The sequence below is a fragment of the Falco punctatus genome (genome assembly GCF_963210335.1).
Source record: "Falco punctatus genome assembly, chromosome: 6".
Taxonomy (NCBI): Eukaryota; Metazoa; Chordata; class Aves; order Falconiformes; family Falconidae; genus Falco; species Falco punctatus.
Window position 1 is genome coordinate 73,297,210 of NC_137585.1, and position 17,289 is coordinate 73,314,498.

The following is a 17,289-nucleotide window of genomic DNA, read 5'->3' on the forward strand; positions in this document are numbered from 1 at the left end:
CTCATTTACATTCTCAAGATAGAATGCCTTTAATTTTCCTACTTATGTGTCATGTGCAATAGCTATGCAGTGGAGGGGGGAAGAAAAGAGAAGGGGAGGGAAGGAGGAACAGAATGATTTACAAGTAGCTTGAAAATCTATTGGAAGTTAACATTTAAACACCAATTTAAGTGAGCTTCAAATGGGATAAGACCTGGAGCTCACTGAAGGATGAAGACTTTGGTAGCAGAGGTTTGGACTGAAGAGCAAGATATGTAATTGCATAAATTAGTATTTACTAAGTGCTCCTTCATTACAATTACTCTAATTAGTGGGAACTTGAGAAATGTGGCTATAGATGATTATGGTGAATTTATTTTATATTTTAAGACTTCTCATTCTAAATTATGAAGCGTATTTTGTTCAACAGTGATTTCAAATCCCTTTGGTAGCTTTTGCCCACTTTCCCTTCACCCCCCACTTTCCCAAACCAGAGCTGAAAATGTATCATAGTTTAAGCTGCCAAAAAGAATTAGTATCGAAAAGAAACAGTATCATATGTAGCTGAAAGTGCTGGGAATTTAGGAAGACAGACTACTTCATTGAAATTATGATTCAGCCATTATTCTATACTTGCGCTCTAATTATACTATGACTTAGAATGATTTAGAATGTTGAATGTTACTTAATTAGAAAATATCACCTCTAAGAAATACCCCTTCCTTAGATATGTGTCTCTCTGTTACTAAACATAAATAAGATTAAAAATCTGCTAGGAGCAATGAATGCCTCTAGCAGCTCTCACCTACCTGCCTTGAAACCATAAGTGTCCTATAAAGTGATATCAGATTTAAGCATTTGTATTAGATCTGAGAAAGAGATGCAATTCTATTCCAAAGGACATTTCCTATATCAAACTAACTAAAGGATCACTTTTTTATACCTCTTTAGGTTTGTTTCAATTTATAACACCAGGGATATGACTGAATTTTTTTGTTGTTGTGTTTTTTGTTAGTTTTGTTGGTTTTTTGGTTTGGGTTTTTTTTTTTTGGTGCTACAAGTCATCAGTGTAATAAAATACTCGTACCTTTATTTATTATTTTTTTTCCTAGTTGAATGCATGACCTGCAATGGAGAGAATTACAGAGGGCCAATGGATCACACCGAGTCGGGCAAGGAGTGTCAGCGCTGGGATCTTCAGAGACCACACAAGCACAAATTTCGTCCAGAGAGGTAACCTCTCCTCCTTCCCAAACAAATCCATGTGGTTATAATTTGAAAATTACACACGTTCTGGAACCAGTTGGGCAAAATCAGCATTAGTTGAACTGAAGTTTATGGAGTTCACCAGTTTTAGTGGCTTGTGCTCCTGGCCCATGGTGTGTGCAGGGTGGCTGCTGTTACGATGGAGATGCAGGATGGGGACTAGAGGCTGTTTTGTGCAGTTGTGTGACATCCCATGGCTGTGTAGTGTAGTGATGCACATGTGCTGCATTAATTGATCAAAATTCCCTCCCTAACTTCATTGACAGTAAAAAGTTAACCTCTGAATGTTTCTGTATATGTTGTTATGCAGCTTCAGTCAGCTTAAAATACCTTAAAGTAATCACAAAGTAAAAGATTAAAGTCGTAATTTTGTGTTAGAGTTCCTAACACAACTAATGAATATAGACTTTCAGCATTGTCAAGTCAGAGTATGCTCCTTTTTTAAAAATAAACAGCTTTAAAGCTGTAGATGGTGTTCTCTTGTAATCAGGTTTAAGTATCCAAGTTGACTAAAACGTTTGCCCACTAGTGTTTTTCAGCTTGGGAAAGGAGTTCATTGTTCTGTTTAGTGTTTTATGCAGATGGATTTAGATTTTATACTTTTTATTTCTTTTTTTTTTAATTTAGACATATATACATAATGCCAAAAGATGAGTCAGAAATAGCAAGACAAATTGCATCCCTGTTAGGGTTTGTCCTAGAGGGTAAAATTCACCCGACCGCAAAGGGTCATCTATAATACATCCTTTTGGAAGGATTTTGTGTGGGGGTTTAGGCCACACAGGAGAGCCTTTGTGCTTCTCTTAAACTGAACTAAAGTTTCATTTTAGTTTTACTCTGGATTTTGGATGATCTCCATGTATGTAGCAGATTGTATAAACTTAAAGTGCCAGAGGAAGATTACAAGAATCAACGAACTCAGAATGATTGAGACCTTCCACTGAAAGTATCTATATATGTTTAACTGTTCCACTAAATAAAGCATCATTTTTATACTCTGAAATGCGTGTGCTGGTAGATTTTAGAAAGCCTGATTATTCAGTAAAACATTAAGGATCCGAAGTTTTGGAGTTTATGTGATATAACATCTCTTTCCTCTTTGCTCAGGTGATCTTCATGAATAATAGCAGGCTACCCCATAGTTCTGCTACAATAAATATTTTGTATTAGCAGACTGGGAAGGTAATCTGTTTCTGAATTCTGCCATGTGCTTGCTGTGCAGTCTAGAGTAAGTCAGAACTTTATTCCTTGGGAGTGAAACGTCTATAGAGCTTCTGGGTACAAACAATGATCATTTTGCTGTCAGGAGGAAATTTCTTCTGTCTGTTAATTTTGTATTGTTTGCAGAATGACTTTTCAGACTAACTGCAGTCTCACAAATGACTGCATTCCTCCTTGAAAGATTTCCTTCAGAAAATGTCTTCTTGATAGTTTTCAGACCGCAATAAAAATGCTTTTTTATGAAGAAGTGGCCCTTCCAAAATGAATTGATTTCTGTGTGCTTTCAGAAGAGTAACTGGGGTACAGTACCTTTCTAATACACTGATGTTAATTAACTTCATGGAATGGTCACTAAAGGTAGTGATAACTATATTTTGATTATACTAGCTTTTAAAAACATTGTGGGCTTTGGTTTGCTTAGGCTTTTTCAATAGTCATTTATGCTGAAAGTAAGAGAGGAGATCTGGAACAAATGATCCATTAAAGCACAGCAATCTCTGGAGAGGCTTATACTAGATCATCGAGGGGTAATGTGAATAACCTGGAAACCAGGAAGGATTAGCCGGGCATATTTAAACTTATTTTCATATATGGATTCATCAGTTACAATAATGAAGAAAGAGAGGTAAAAATAGTAAATTTTTCAAATGCTTCAGTCTATCTGCTGTTGGACAATTTTTTCAGCTCAGGGTGAATACAACTCACTTTCGCTTTTTGTCACCTCAATGAATTGTTCCACATTTATTCCCTTCAGAGGTCAGTTACTAAAGAAAATTGATAATACCTGTTTACTGATGTAATTCAAGGTAGCAGTAGGAATCCCCTCAAACAGCTTCTTCATGACCCGGTTTTAGCTACTAGTGGATACAGGATTGTATTCTGAAGTTCCAGTTCTCTCATGTACTCTTCACAGGCAGGATTATGTCTGAGTATGGAAGGAAGACTGTATAATTGTACGGAACAGAGACAGTGGGTTATTTTGACACTGATAATATGTCTCAGTTGGTTTTTTATTTGTTCTATTACTTATACCTTGTTTTTACTCGTTCGGTTTCAAAGGTTCTTTTTGTGCAACAGGAAGGGGGAGATGCAGGAGCGGGCTGGAAACTAGGACCATGTGTGGCAATCAGTTAGCTGAGGGGAATGTGCTCGAGCTTGTAGCCCGCTCCTGCAGAAGACCATTGAGGATAGTGACTTAGATAGGCATAAAGCAGCAGAAAGAAGCAAGAGTTTTCTGCTCTTCTGCTCGTATTTTCTGCTTAATATCAAATATGCTGTAAAAATAGGTGCTAATTATGTGCAGGAAAGTAGGATTGAAGTGTGGTATAAGAGTTTAACAACTGCAGGTATCCTTTTATTAAAATACTCTATTTTATATCTCTTGTATGAGCATTTACTTTGTACAAAATCAGGTTTCTAGTTCTGCATGTCTTTTAAAACAAAAAGGGGAAAAGAAATATTGGTGAAGAATTTTAGACACTAAAGCTCCAGCAGAGCTAAATATCAGCACCTGTCTCTTTAAAAAGAATAAATGTTATCTCTGTCTAAAACTCTTTTTCTCCACCCTAGAAACTGAGAAAAAGTCTTGATTTTGACACCAGATGTGTATCTTAATGCTTCATTTCAATTTCAGCAGTGGAGTACAGCTACTATAGTTTCAAGGGTGGGGGTGGGGGAAGATATATATAGGGTTCTGAAAGATCTTGGAAACCTTAGGCTCTTTGTTGGCTCTAAATAAGAGAACTCTGCTCAAGCATGCCGGGAAAGGAGCACTGTGCAGAGCAAAGGGATGAGCTTTCAGGGAATCCTCCATGACCTCACTTTGAATTGTGTGGAACAGATTGAAGCCCTGTTGCACATCTTTTCCCTAATATTTGTGTCTTAGAAGTGTTAGTTGTCCTTTTCTGTAGGAACTGAGGAACTGTTGCTTGCTGGATATGAAGGGAGGCAGAAGCATGCCTGAATATTGTCGAAAGAAGCAGTGACTAGGAAGGCTGCTGTTGCTCTAGATAAGGGCATATAGCTATGTTAGGTGGAAAGAGACAGTTCATGGACACTACTTCATCCCACAAAGACACTCAGAGCCTGATCCTGGAAGAACTGTTACATCTCTACTTAAGTTTCAGTTAGCAAACAAAACATTTGTGTCATACTGGAACCATATAATATAGTATTAGGAAGGAAAGAGCATTTAGTGCTGTGAAAGACACTTACCTTCTAGAAAGTGAATTCTTTACATCCCCAGTTGTTTTGAATGTTTTTTGAGAGCTAGGACTGCAGATACCTTGCCATTTCTGGACTCACCTTGGTTCCTGGGTAGTTCCATGAACTCTCCATTGCTACATGACATGGAGCATGTGCTGACAACATCAAAAGTCATCACTGCACCTACTGGGTGGCCAAATCCATCTCATTTTCTGCTATGTTATTAACCCATTAACTGTTTTCTTATTAAATCCTTGGACACAGTGTGTTCCTTTACAGTTTGTCTTCTACCTAACAGAAAACAGGGCACTGCTGCTAGATCTGAAACTACCACATTCTTTACTGTCCTTAAATTCTCAGTTTTGTGAGGTTTTTCCTTAGTGGTGGATTTTTTGAGTTGTTTAGGCTGTGGTGGTTTTTTTTTTGTCTTTTGTGGTTTTGTTTGTTTTTTTTTTTAATTCCACTTATATCCTGTCCCTGTCCCTTGTATAGATGGAGGAACCTGTGGGTTTGTTTTTTTTCCCCAAGGAATGGGAGAACAAGTTGTAAATACACGAATCAAAACTGGGATAATTGTTTGACAGAAAAAGCATCCTAGGAAGAACATATGCGTGTAAATCATATTTTCCTCTGCTTGTACAAAACACATCTGCTTGCAGTTGTAAATGGGTTCAGGTTCCCAGGTAGTTAACTTTATTGTTCTCTTACATACTTTTCATGTTTCCCTCAAGGGTAATCTATTTTTTGTTTCTTTTACAAACATGTTTCAATAAAACTGGAAATCCAAGACAATTTGTATTCACTGGAGAAAAAAAAAGTATGCATTTATCTCCTTCTCTTTTAGTTTATAGATGTTACTACAGCACATTTATATAAAAAGAACCTCCTTATCTTGAATACCTGCCTGATTGTTCAGTGATGGCAATAGGGACATGGAAACAATTAAATGGCACAATAGTTTGAAATCTTAATGAGATAAAGTGAGATGGAAGTCAATTCCTTATTTTTCTCCTTTTTTTTCCCCCAATGCTTGAAATGAGGGCATGACCTAGAATGAGCTCTGTTACAAAAATGGAGCTATCATTAGTAACATAGCTATTCAAAATAGCTTCCAGTTTGAACCCAGGGCTGTTGCACTGAAGAACCTGTTTTCTTAATGAGTCCAGCATGCCAAGCAGTGTTTATATAATCCACACTTAATTGGGCAGTTTAAAAAAAAAATGAGTGGCTTTAGAGACTGGTCATCAGTTGACAGACACAAGAGCACAAGTGTAGCAATTAGCAGAGTTACCCCATCCGGTATCCTGTGCATTAGCACAGCAGGGAAACCCTTCAGTGGAGGTCTGATTCTGCTGCGTATTTGGAAAGAGATTTTATGTTATTAACTTTCTAATAATTTAAAAGAGTCTTTGCATCCATATCACAGGATCAGACCCAAGGTTAATAGGAACTGGTTCTTGTTTGCCTCTGCCGAAGGTTGTCCTTTAGGTACCTTGTACAAGCCAGTGAAGTGTTGCCAGGAAGAATTCCCTGACACATTTCTCGTTGTGGTTTGCAGATATCCTGACAAGGGCTTTGATGATAATTACTGCCGCAATCCTGATGGCAAGCTGAGACCATGGTGCTACACTCTTGACCCTAACACCCCTTGGGAGTTCTGTGCAATTAAAACGTGTGGTGAGTTCAAGCAAAATTTATTACTTCCTTTTCTTTTCCAAAATCTGGATGCAGATAATTCAAGCAATGTAGGACCACAGCTAGTTCATTCATTGCCCTTCACTGATTTTTAAAACATAGCTTTGAAAGAGGATGTCCTATAAAGACATTATGTTTAATCTGGACAGGAAATAAGAGTTGTGTATTACTTAGCACTGGATTATGTTTATATTTTATGTATAGGAAATTGCATTAAAATGTAGGAATATCAAGAACTAAAAAAACTGAGGCAACATTATCATGAAGTTCTCTATATAGAGAGTATTAGTCTGGCCATGCTGGTCATCTGCATTACAACTTGGGAGTAGGTGCATGTGGACGTTCCCTACTCGATGCTCCTTTTCCAACAACCATTCATTGCTTTGTTTTCCTCTTGCACGTTGTGCAGTTCTAGGCCTCAGTTCCTACACACTGTTCAGCCTTGTGCTGAAGACAGAATTATTAATTTCCTCATGGGTTTCTCTGTGTTATTCAGTACTCCAGTATCAAAGCACTCCACAGGCAATTAATTTCTTTTTATCTGTCAACTACAAGATGCCGGGTTTTGTTATCCTCACTTTACAGACAGGGAATAGAATCAAAGTGACATTAAGGTGTAAAAATATTGGATGCCCACTTTGAGATGCTTTAGTTCAGAATTTTCCATCTTCATGTTCCATCTTCAAAGCCTATATCCTCCTAACTGTGTTGGTAGCTCTGAAAGTTCTGTTCTACTGATAATTAATGTCTTAAATGAGCAGTACAGGGGCAATGAGAAATGTAAAACTACTGGACCTCCCTTGAGAACATGAGTAAACCGATTTTTCTAGACACTCATGGTAATGTTGGGGCTGAGGCAGATGATAGCGTTAAGTTTTGTTAGGACATGCTTTAATCAGGAAACTGAGATTTGCACCCCTGATATTGCTTGCCTCATTCACAGCCTGTGGGATTTACAACTGATAGTCTTCTCTCTTATCTCCCATCTTACTTATGTCCCATCCTTCTTACTGCCAGATTTGGGGTCCAATGTTTTGCCCTTAGTAAACTGACGTGAAATAACCAATGCACAAGCATGATATTAAAGGCAGTTTCATAATACCTAGGCAGATTATTTTATTCTTTTTACTCAAAATACTTTATTTATAACATCTTTTGGAAGAATAAAAAAAAAAGGCAATTTCTGAAAATAAGGCATGACTTTAACTGAATCCATACTGTAGAAGCCTGTCAGCTTCATGTGCCCCAGCCCTGTGGCGGAGCCCCCAGCAAAACTGGCAGAAAAGGGGAAAAGAGTATTTTTGATTTTCTGTCAAGGAGAGGCAAAGGGTAGCTTCTAAAAGGGCTCAGTGAAAATCAGTGTCATGTTAGCTCATGAGAAAGTCAGTTTCGGTTAGATCTGCAGTGTTGGAAACTACAATTTCCTTTGTTGTCCTGCTTCAGTTTTGACTGATGTTAAATGTTAAAAAAAATCCCCAAAATCAGACACTCTGCTTTTCATCTAGCTTTAAGTGTCACTCCAGTAGGCTTATGTCATTGTAAAGTTAATTTGTCTTTCTTGGGAAGTGGATAAAAGAAAAGACTAGATTCTATTAAAAAGAACAATAAAGCTCTCCTGGAACTGGGTTTACGTGAGAATTAAAAAAAAAAAAAAAAAAAAAAAAAAGGAGGGGGGGGGGACAAGAAAAATAATAAGCATAAAAAGAGTTATTTTTAATGACTGTTTAATTTTCAGGGTTCACTGTATTTTTTGTTGTTATGTAAAACATTACTTGGGTTTCTAAATACCAGATAAAATAGACACAGTCGTGAATCTTACAGAAAGTGTTTCCATAATGTAATCTTGTATTTTTTCTATAAAGTTAGCATGTATATAAGTACTGAGGGCAGAGAGAGAAGAGGGAATGGCTCTGGCATGAACCTTTATGTGTGAGCATTTGCTAACTAAAGGGGGAAGCAGGGCATTCACCATCTTCACCTGGAATGCTTACCAAACCAAATTATGCTGTGTTCTCTGCTTCCACCAGCAAGAGTTCAGTTTTCTCTCCTTGCTTGTTCTTTGTTTAGGCCAGTATAATGTCTTAGAGTGTCAGTCACTTCTTATCAATTAGTCAAGTGTTTGAAATCCAAAGGCTGAGTAAGAATACTCTTAATGTACTTCCCTATGCGGAGTATTTGAACTTATTCTGCACTATCATATGTCATTATAAATCCAATATAGGTAGTTAAAATTAGAAAAATTATTACACTGTAAAAAAGTAAGGGTTTTTTGCTACTTTGGGCAATGTCTGTGATCAGATCCTCCAGACAGAAGAAACTCAACAGGACTACTGCTTATTTTGTGTCAAGCACCCGTGAAGCCGCACCCATGTTGAAGGTCTTGCCTGTGAGCTATAGTATTAATTCATGCAATTGTACCTGGAGTTATTGATAATGTTTGGTCTTGGGGAAAGATCAGTCTTTTCCCATTGTAAACAGTCTTGCTTAGCTCTGTAACTACCTTCCCAATTTTTTAGTCAATTCATGAAATTAGGGGTTGTTTTGAAGTTTTGGTTTGTGGTTGGTTTTGGTTTGGTTTGGGTTTTTGTTTGCCTTTTTTTTTTTTTTTTTTTTAACTAAACTGTGCTTCCTGCATTTATCTAATTATTAGATAATATATTAATCATATGTAGCATACTAGATCTGTTCTTTTCCTCTGATAGAAGTGGTTTTATTATGGAAAAAAATTTCCAAAGTTACAGAGTTACAGCTGACTTTCACAAATGCAACTTTTATAAACCTTTATCCTTTGGCATTTCCTGAGCTGATGTGTCAGTGTTCTGAGGATTCACATCTGGCTTTGTTGGTCACGTAAGCTCTACAGTCCATGCAACTTTCAGTATCTACAGTCTGGCCTAAGCTTTATAAAATAGTTGGATGGGAGATCTGCAGACTACTGTAATGTCACCTTTGTCTACCCAAGTCACAATTAGACTCCTGAAGGAAAAGTAATCATCCAAATGAAGTTCAAAAAAAACAGTCCACAATGTAATGATTTTAATGTTGTGATGAGAGAGCCTTTTGTCTCATTTCTAGGTAAACACTGACTGAATTGTCTACAAATTCTTTTTTTCATCTTCAGTTAGAAGGTATATTAAGAGCAGTGAAAATTTCAGATGCAAAACTGTATTTTCACTGCAGAAAACTGTAGATTTTTGGAAATTACTAAAGCAATCTATGTGAAGAAGAATACAAAAATAGTGATCTTGAAAGTGCTTAATCCGGCAGATATTTTCAAAGGTTGTTTAGCATAGGTATGGTACTGCCCTCTACATAGGATGGATGTGATGCTTCTTAGTGCTTTCCTTTATAACCCAGAGAAGGAGTTTATTGCTGATATTACTGTTGTATCACCAGCTTGGTGACCAGAATACCAACTCAAAATCTCAAAGCCGTGTTTTCAGTTTTCTGTTTTTCTTGAGGCATGTAGAAAAATGGTTTCCCCACCTCCTAGCAGGGATCCCAAAACACTGGGCCATTCTGGGTTTCAATGGCTGCTCCATTTTCTGAAGCTGTGGCTGTGTGCAATCTCACTAAAAAGAGAACATCATGAGTTATATGTCTTTATAGCTTTGTGGTTTGGATTCTCACACAGGTTTTTAATTCCTAGGCTGAGGACTGTTTATATATTTTACAAGAAATACTAATTAGAAAAAATGCTTTGCAAATCCAAGTCCTTGGACTATATACAAAAACGTAGGTGTCCTCTCTTTGGGGGAGTGACCACAAGGCAGCATGCTGCTTGTGGCTTTTGCTACATGTCATGAGTGCTAGTATGCTCTATAGCCAAAATGCTGACAACAGCTCATATACAAAATTTTCGGTGAAAAAGTCAGTGGAAGGAAGCGTTCAGAAAATAAATATGTTTTTAAGACTGAAGAGACAGGAGGGCATTGTAACTTTATTTCCAAGCACAGAAAGCAGCATAAAACATTGTGGCTTACAGCCAGGGCTGTGAGAAAGAGATGACAGGAGCAATTAGGGATTAGAGATGGCTCAAGCTGCAAAAATTGGATCTGGATTAAGACTTCAGGGACCTCAGGATTGGTTTGAAGTTGCTCACATATGTGTCTGTGGTTTTGGCTTGAGACAATTTTTAGTTAGAAGAGAGGATAAAAGGACAACTATAACAGCAAAAAAAGAAGTGTAGGATGAAATGAAGAAATGGAAGCAGTGACAGCAAGTATATAAAAAAAGAAAATTACTTACTTTGGCATGAATGAGGACATGGACTACAGAGAAGACAGGAGTTGAGAACTAACACACTTTTTTAATTTTTTTTTTAAAAAAAAAAAAGAAAAAGGATAGCTGCATTTCTGTGGATGAGCTATAGGGCTATGAGAGAACTGCTGAGGGCCAGAAATGAAGCGACATATGTCAATCATTTGAGAGCTGCAGAGCTATATGGAATTACTATGGTAGGGACAGTGGTTGCTGCCTACCTGATTTCCAACCAACCCAGTTGATTTTACCATGGATTTAGCCCTTGCTGTCAGTACTCATAGGCTACAGGCAGCAGCAACTGCAGCCTGGAAAGCCCTGAGAGAATTCAATAGGATTTGGGTTTGATGGGAAAGAGCAAGTAATGAAATAGCAAAATTGAGAATCTAGGACTTTTGGGAAGTCAATATTAGATTACTCATTTGTTGGAAGCAGAGATTTCAACTGTCCATTTGAATGTGAAGTTCTGATTAAAGAGTTACTTGTTGAATCATAGTATGTAAACAAACATGTGCCACTCAGTTTAAGCTTAACATTTGTGTAAGGTAAAATTGTTTGTAGAAAGGAGGCAGTGAAAACAGACTGATATTTAGTAGTTAATAAAAGTGTTACCTTACACCTCACTTCACATGGGGGTCCAGCAGTCACTGGATATGTAAGGGCTTAATATGCGTTTCCTCAAAAGGAATCTTTCATAGATCCCTTTCATCATTTCTGTGATAGTTTTGAAAGTAAGATTTAAGAACTCTGAACCTGAAGAGATCCAGATTCTTGTAAATGGTTTTAAACTTATATTTGTTCAGATTTAAAGTCTAGTTGTAGATACTGGAATAACCTGGAAAGATCTCTCTGTGCTCAAGGACAGATGGACTTGATTGTGCAGGTTTTAGGTGACAGTGAGTTCTTCAGTTCTGTGATTCTTGAGCTTGGGTCTAATTTATTTCTTCACTTTCTCATATATTTTTATGGACACGCACCCACACCCCCTGAAACACTAGAAATTAATGAGATTTTTTTTCCCTCCACGTGTCATGTACTGTGAGATAGTATGTTGAAGGAAACATGGAAAGAAAAGAACTGCCACTATCATACTGCCCAGAACTGTAGATGTTATTGCTTGAGGTAGGGACGTCTGGAGACAGTGTAACAGAATAAGCAGCTTCTCCCCATAACATCTTTCAAGTTTCTTACTGATATTTGCAGAATTACGTGGATCATGTTTAATGAGGACTTTGCTGTGTTTAGAACACTTTCTTTACATAGTTAGGCATGTTTAAAAGCTACTTTAAAAATATTTTGTTACAAATCAGGGCACTTTTTTTTTTTTTTTTTTTTTTTTGACTGACACTCCATGAAAGACATTGTAACAATGTAAGCAAAAGTGGGAATTTTCCTGATGAGGTAATTTAGGACTCTGCTTCTTTTCCAACTATATCTTTTTCCAAAAATACATAGAATTACTATGAAGGAACAGAATACTTCAGCAAATACCTACCTTCTTTTATGTCAGTAAGAGTTCCACCACTGACCTAAAATTTGTGCAGGATTTTCTTCTAGGTTGTTTGGTTTAAAAACTTCACTTTTAGAATACTAAAGTTAGTACTCTAACTGATTACTTCAGCTGTTGAATGACTCAGGGCCCCTGCTGATTCCTTCATGCTGGCATTACTGTGAGAACCAGAACAGACAAGACTATCTGTGGCTTTACAGATGAAGTTCTGGATAGTGTTTCATCCCTGTACTTAAGCATCTATGAATACGTGAGCTGGCCCTTATTAATAAGTTTAAATATTTAAAGTATCAAAATAAGGAGGGGTTTATGGAAAAGATGGAAACTTTGCATTATTGCACTTTGGTTGGGGATTTCAGAGTGAGCATGTGAAGGTGGAGATACTACTAACAGGAAATCCTTAAGTAGCTGTCTGAATTTCATGGTTAATTTGTCATCCAGAATAATAATAATAAAATAATAAAAATTGCAACAAAATTCAAAAGTAACAAAATGCTGCTAGAAAATTAGCAAATTCTTCTGTTCACATTAACTTCATACAGTAATAATGAGCAACATTTAATTAATAATTAATATTCTTTATCTCAGTTCAGAGCTATAAAATCTGAACTGGAACAACAACAAAAAGGGTACTTCTAGGATGGAATTAAAGTACTCGCCTGCATAGTGAGTATTGCTTATTGAATTTAGATTAATCTTCTAACTTAATTCATGAAGTCTTTCTCACTGGACGAAGCCTTTGGAGTTGCAGGTTTTAATTTATATTTGAGAGGAATTGCTAGGATAAGGATGGGAATTCAGCCTTACTGATTGTTAGCTTGATCTTGTTTGCACCTTATAAGAGAACTGATGAGTCTTGTCTCAGGGCTCTTTCACCAGTGCTCTGCACATCTGATGTTCATACTCAGAGTTATTAAACTTTAGATAATTGACTATGTGGGTGACAAGAGCAATTAGCCTAAAGAAAAAAACACTGAATGGAGATGACTATATAAGTTGTAAGCTTGAACAACCTGGGTACTTCTTAAAGTTTGGCAACAGCCTTAGAGTCTGCAGAGCATCTCTGTAATGCCTGGTGAGACGGGTACTGCTCCTCAGGCTCTTGCATGTCCCTGTGCGCACCCAGCCCACCTTTCATTAGCATAAACAGGGAGACTGTTCCCATCATGCCTGTCTGTGTAAATCACCGACTGAATGAAGGATTTCTTGAGCCTCTTGATAATTTTTGGGCTTTCTGTGAGGCTGAAGAGCCAGAATAAGAAAGGTTGTTTCTGAAGGTACAAGCCCTCAGAATTTCAGAAATAAATTTCAGAATTAAGTTTAAAAACTATTTTGGAGTCTCGTTTTTTGTGTTTGAAAAGTAGACATTAGTAGGAAATGCAGGTGATAGCAAGAAGAGTTTGAGCAGGGTTCTGTGGGCTTCTGGAATGATAGAATTGCTTTATTAAATCAAATAAAAATATTTGAATGATCCTTTTCATCACTAGGATTCTTACTGAGACCTGCCACAAAGTAGTAGTAGCAGATAATCCATCATACATTGCACATTTTGAAATCATTTCTCTCTTAGCTGTTATAATATAAGCCATTCCAGTAGTGGCTTGGCTGTGCAAATATTCATGACAATGTGAAAGTTCAGTCTGTCAGGTTCCTTTAAATAGGATATTTTGATACTGACAAATTGTTGTAAAATCTGATCTACAGATAGAGGTCACTGTCTAGACACATAGTGTAAGGTTTAGTGATGAGCTGTGTGTCTATGGGTGTATAAGAAGGAATGCTCTACAAAATGACTTTATGGCCTTGCTTCAATCAATCAATGCATTAGTTATTTCATTTCAGGAATGTGATACATAATACACATGATTTACATCCTGATTACGTTTTCCCTAGTATGACTGAGCACAGAGTAGATGTGCTGTACAGTTCATTACAGTTGAAACAATAACTTCTTGTGTATAAAGTCTTTGTAATGGCTTGTATTCACTTGAATTTTTATGCATTATTACTATTGTTTAAGAAGAATTTTTGCTAGAGTTATATAGTTGTGATTTATTGATTTACTTAGGAAATATTATGCAGCCAAGATGGCATATGTATGCTGAAATTTGTCATGACAGGTAACTGTTCTTTTTTTCCAAATTATAGACCACATATCTTTCATGTTTAATAAAAGCATTGCATGTATTTTTTAAAAACACTAATATGTATTTGAATGTGACACATCAATATTCAGTCCTAATAGCTCCAGCTTAGGAGCTGTTTTAGAATGTAATTCCAATTTGTTTTCATATAATAGTTATGATGGAAAACTGAAATATGCAGCTATGTATTTTTATTAGAGGTATGAATTTGTCCTTTTGTTGTCCAATTTATTTTAAAAGTGAGCAATAATGATTAAAAATATAGTTACTAGTTTGCAAGCCTGCTTGATGAATCCACTAGAAAGGGTGTATTTGTCAGCCTGAAGAAGCCTGTTCATGATATTTGCATTGTCATGTCCTTTTGGCGCTGGAATGAGCTTGGAACTCACAATCTCATTGGAACAGGACAACCTTTGCAGACAAAGTACCTTGGGAAGGAAGGACAGGAAATTAATTTGACTGTGAAACTCTGATGTAAGAACATCAACCAGATGAAGAGAGAAAGGGAATTTTGCTCTAGCATGGAGAAATCATAAAATCAGAGAATCATAGAATCACGTAGGTTGGAAAAGACCTTTAAGATCATCAAGTCCAACCATTAACCGAGGACTGCCAAAGCAATCACTAAACTGTGTTCCTAAGCACCACATCTACACATTTTTTAAGTACTTCAAGGGATGGTGATTCCACCACCTTTCTGGGCAGTCTGTTCTAATGCCTGAATGTATAATTCAGCTGTACAACTTGATGTTATCAACTGACAGGCAAGTGATCTGTAATGTAGAAGATTAGACAGCAAATCATCCAAACCCATCTGTTATGACATTTGGTTTCCTTAAGATCCATATTCTCTGCAAGTTCATAGAACTGGCTTAAGTTGCCAGGGATGAACTGTATTATGAGTAACACACAAATACTGTTCTAATCACTGGTCAATTTGAGGAATACTAATTTAGAAGCTTTATTGACATACTTATTGTTAGCAATTAATACTTTTAAGGCAATTAATAAAATTAGTGTTGTGAGCAATAGCAATTACGATCAGATGGGCAGTTACTTACAAAAATATTACCTTGGGAGTTTTTGGGGACATTGTAGAAGTGTTGTTCTTACTGCAGTGTCTTTAGTTTTGTACTACTTTGTATATATCTGATGCAATATCTGTGCCATTAATTTGCAATTATGAAAATTGCCTAAGAAATACAAAAAGACTTTCAAGTTATGTGACTGAGTCATTTAAAAAACCACTGTTTTTCTGAATTTAGTTCAAGACGGCCCACACCAGGGTGAATGCAGAGTATATCAACATCTGTAAAAGATCTTGAGTCTGATGAATTTGTTAGTCTTTAAAACATTTGTTTCTCTGTAGAGAATACTGATCTTTGATTTCCAAAAGCTGGCTTGGTTTTTTCACCCCTCTAACTATATGAGGTATAAAAAGAGAAACTTCAAGGAGGATTTAGCACATTATAATAGGATTTATCTTCCTCCCCCCCCCCCCCCCCTTTTTTTTTTTTTTTTAATCTGCATCTTTTTTCCTGTGAAAATATTCTGGGAATTCTTTAATTCTTTGGAGAAAACCAATAGTATTTTAATCCTGCAAACATGTATGAACATGTTTAACAGTGTGCACATGGGTGGTCACTCAGTTTTGTTAAGCTAAGCAAATGAGAAAATATTTGCTGAACTGGAAAAAGTAACCAAGAGTGTCTCCTGACCTCCGATGGTATAGCATAGGCCAGGTGTCTCACTAAACAAAAGCTCTTAAATGTTGCAGATTCTTTGTCTGCAGGTGGATAAACTAGCATGAGGTCTAACACCTCTTTTGATTTCATGGATGTAAATGTGAAGAGGAGAAAAGTATTCTGTAAAAGACATCAGATTGGCAATTTCACCAAAGAACTCCACGATTTGAACTGCAATATAGAGTTCAAACCTGAAATCCTATCCAGGCTCAGTCTTAAGAAAATGAAACAGCACTTTTTCTCTGGGTCTGCAGATGAAAGTATCATGAACAGCACGGAGGTGGCAGCTGAGATGACAACATGCATTCAAGGACAGGGTGAGGGTTACCGTGGCACGGTCAACACCATATGGAGTGGAATCCAGTGCCAGAGGTGGGACTCCCAGTTTCCTCACCAGCACAACATTACTCCAGAGAACTTCAAGTGCAAGTGAGTAGAGACATGCAGATATCACTGCAGTGGGAAAAGAGCTTAGTTTTCAAATGTTTAGAAATTCATGCTGCCTAAGTAGACTGTAGGATCCCAGTTCCTGCTCTGCAACCTGGTACCTTCGTCCTACTTGCTGATGCTGGAGACCATTTGAACATGGGAAAATCACTTCTTCAGATCTTAAAGTTTTAGTTCTAGATGAACCTGTGTGAAACTGTAGGGATTTTTACGAACTTTTTCTTCAAGCATGTATTCACCATTTTAATCAATTGTGAAGTGTATGGATGTTTTCCAGACTGGGACCCGAATCCCAATAGTGCTGGTACATTACTATTGTTTTTCTTTCATGAAGGTAAGTACTCATTTGCAGTTTGGTTACTGACATTAACTTAATATGTCCTAAATGTTACCTAAGCGTAATCTCCCTGACAATACTTTACATTTTTAATATTTGACAACACTTCTTTTATTTTCCATCTTTTTAATCCTTTTTCTATCTCATTAATAAATGTGCTTGCATGACTAGGACTGCTTTTACTTGTCATCTATCCCTTCTGTATAGTTCAAAAACTCTCAGGATGTCAATAATGTACTTATTTTAGGCAGTTACCTTAGCCACAGTCTTTCAGTTCTTTTTTTCACTAAGCATAGAAGAAACCTGGCTGACCAGCATGGACCCAAAGCCCATTTTGTACTAAATGTCTTTATTGATGGCTAAATAGCAGTCTGGACTTGTGCTGGAATTTATTAGTATGGTTCTTTCAAGGCAAATAAAATATTCTTGTCTCAGTTCAGATTATCTCTCTTAACAACAGCTTGTGTGAGCAAAATGGTT

At 36.9% G+C, this 17,289-nt stretch overlaps 1 protein-coding gene across 4 annotated transcripts in view; it reads left to right on the forward strand.

Moving 5' to 3' along the window:
* Nucleotides 1–17,289, forward strand: part of HGF (hepatocyte growth factor) — a 72,312-nt gene that overhangs the window by 24,729 nt on the left and 30,294 nt on the right. For all 4 annotated transcript variants that reach the window (XM_080392273.1, XM_080392272.1, XM_080392271.1 and 1 more), the window contains 3 exons: nucleotides 1,092–1,212; nucleotides 6,230–6,348; nucleotides 16,280–16,454. In XM_080392273.1, the coding sequence (XP_080248399.1) occupies nucleotides 1,092–1,212; nucleotides 6,230–6,348; nucleotides 16,280–16,454 (415 nt within the window). The remainder of the gene's footprint in view (nucleotides 1–1,091; nucleotides 1,213–6,229; nucleotides 6,349–16,279; nucleotides 16,455–17,289) is intronic.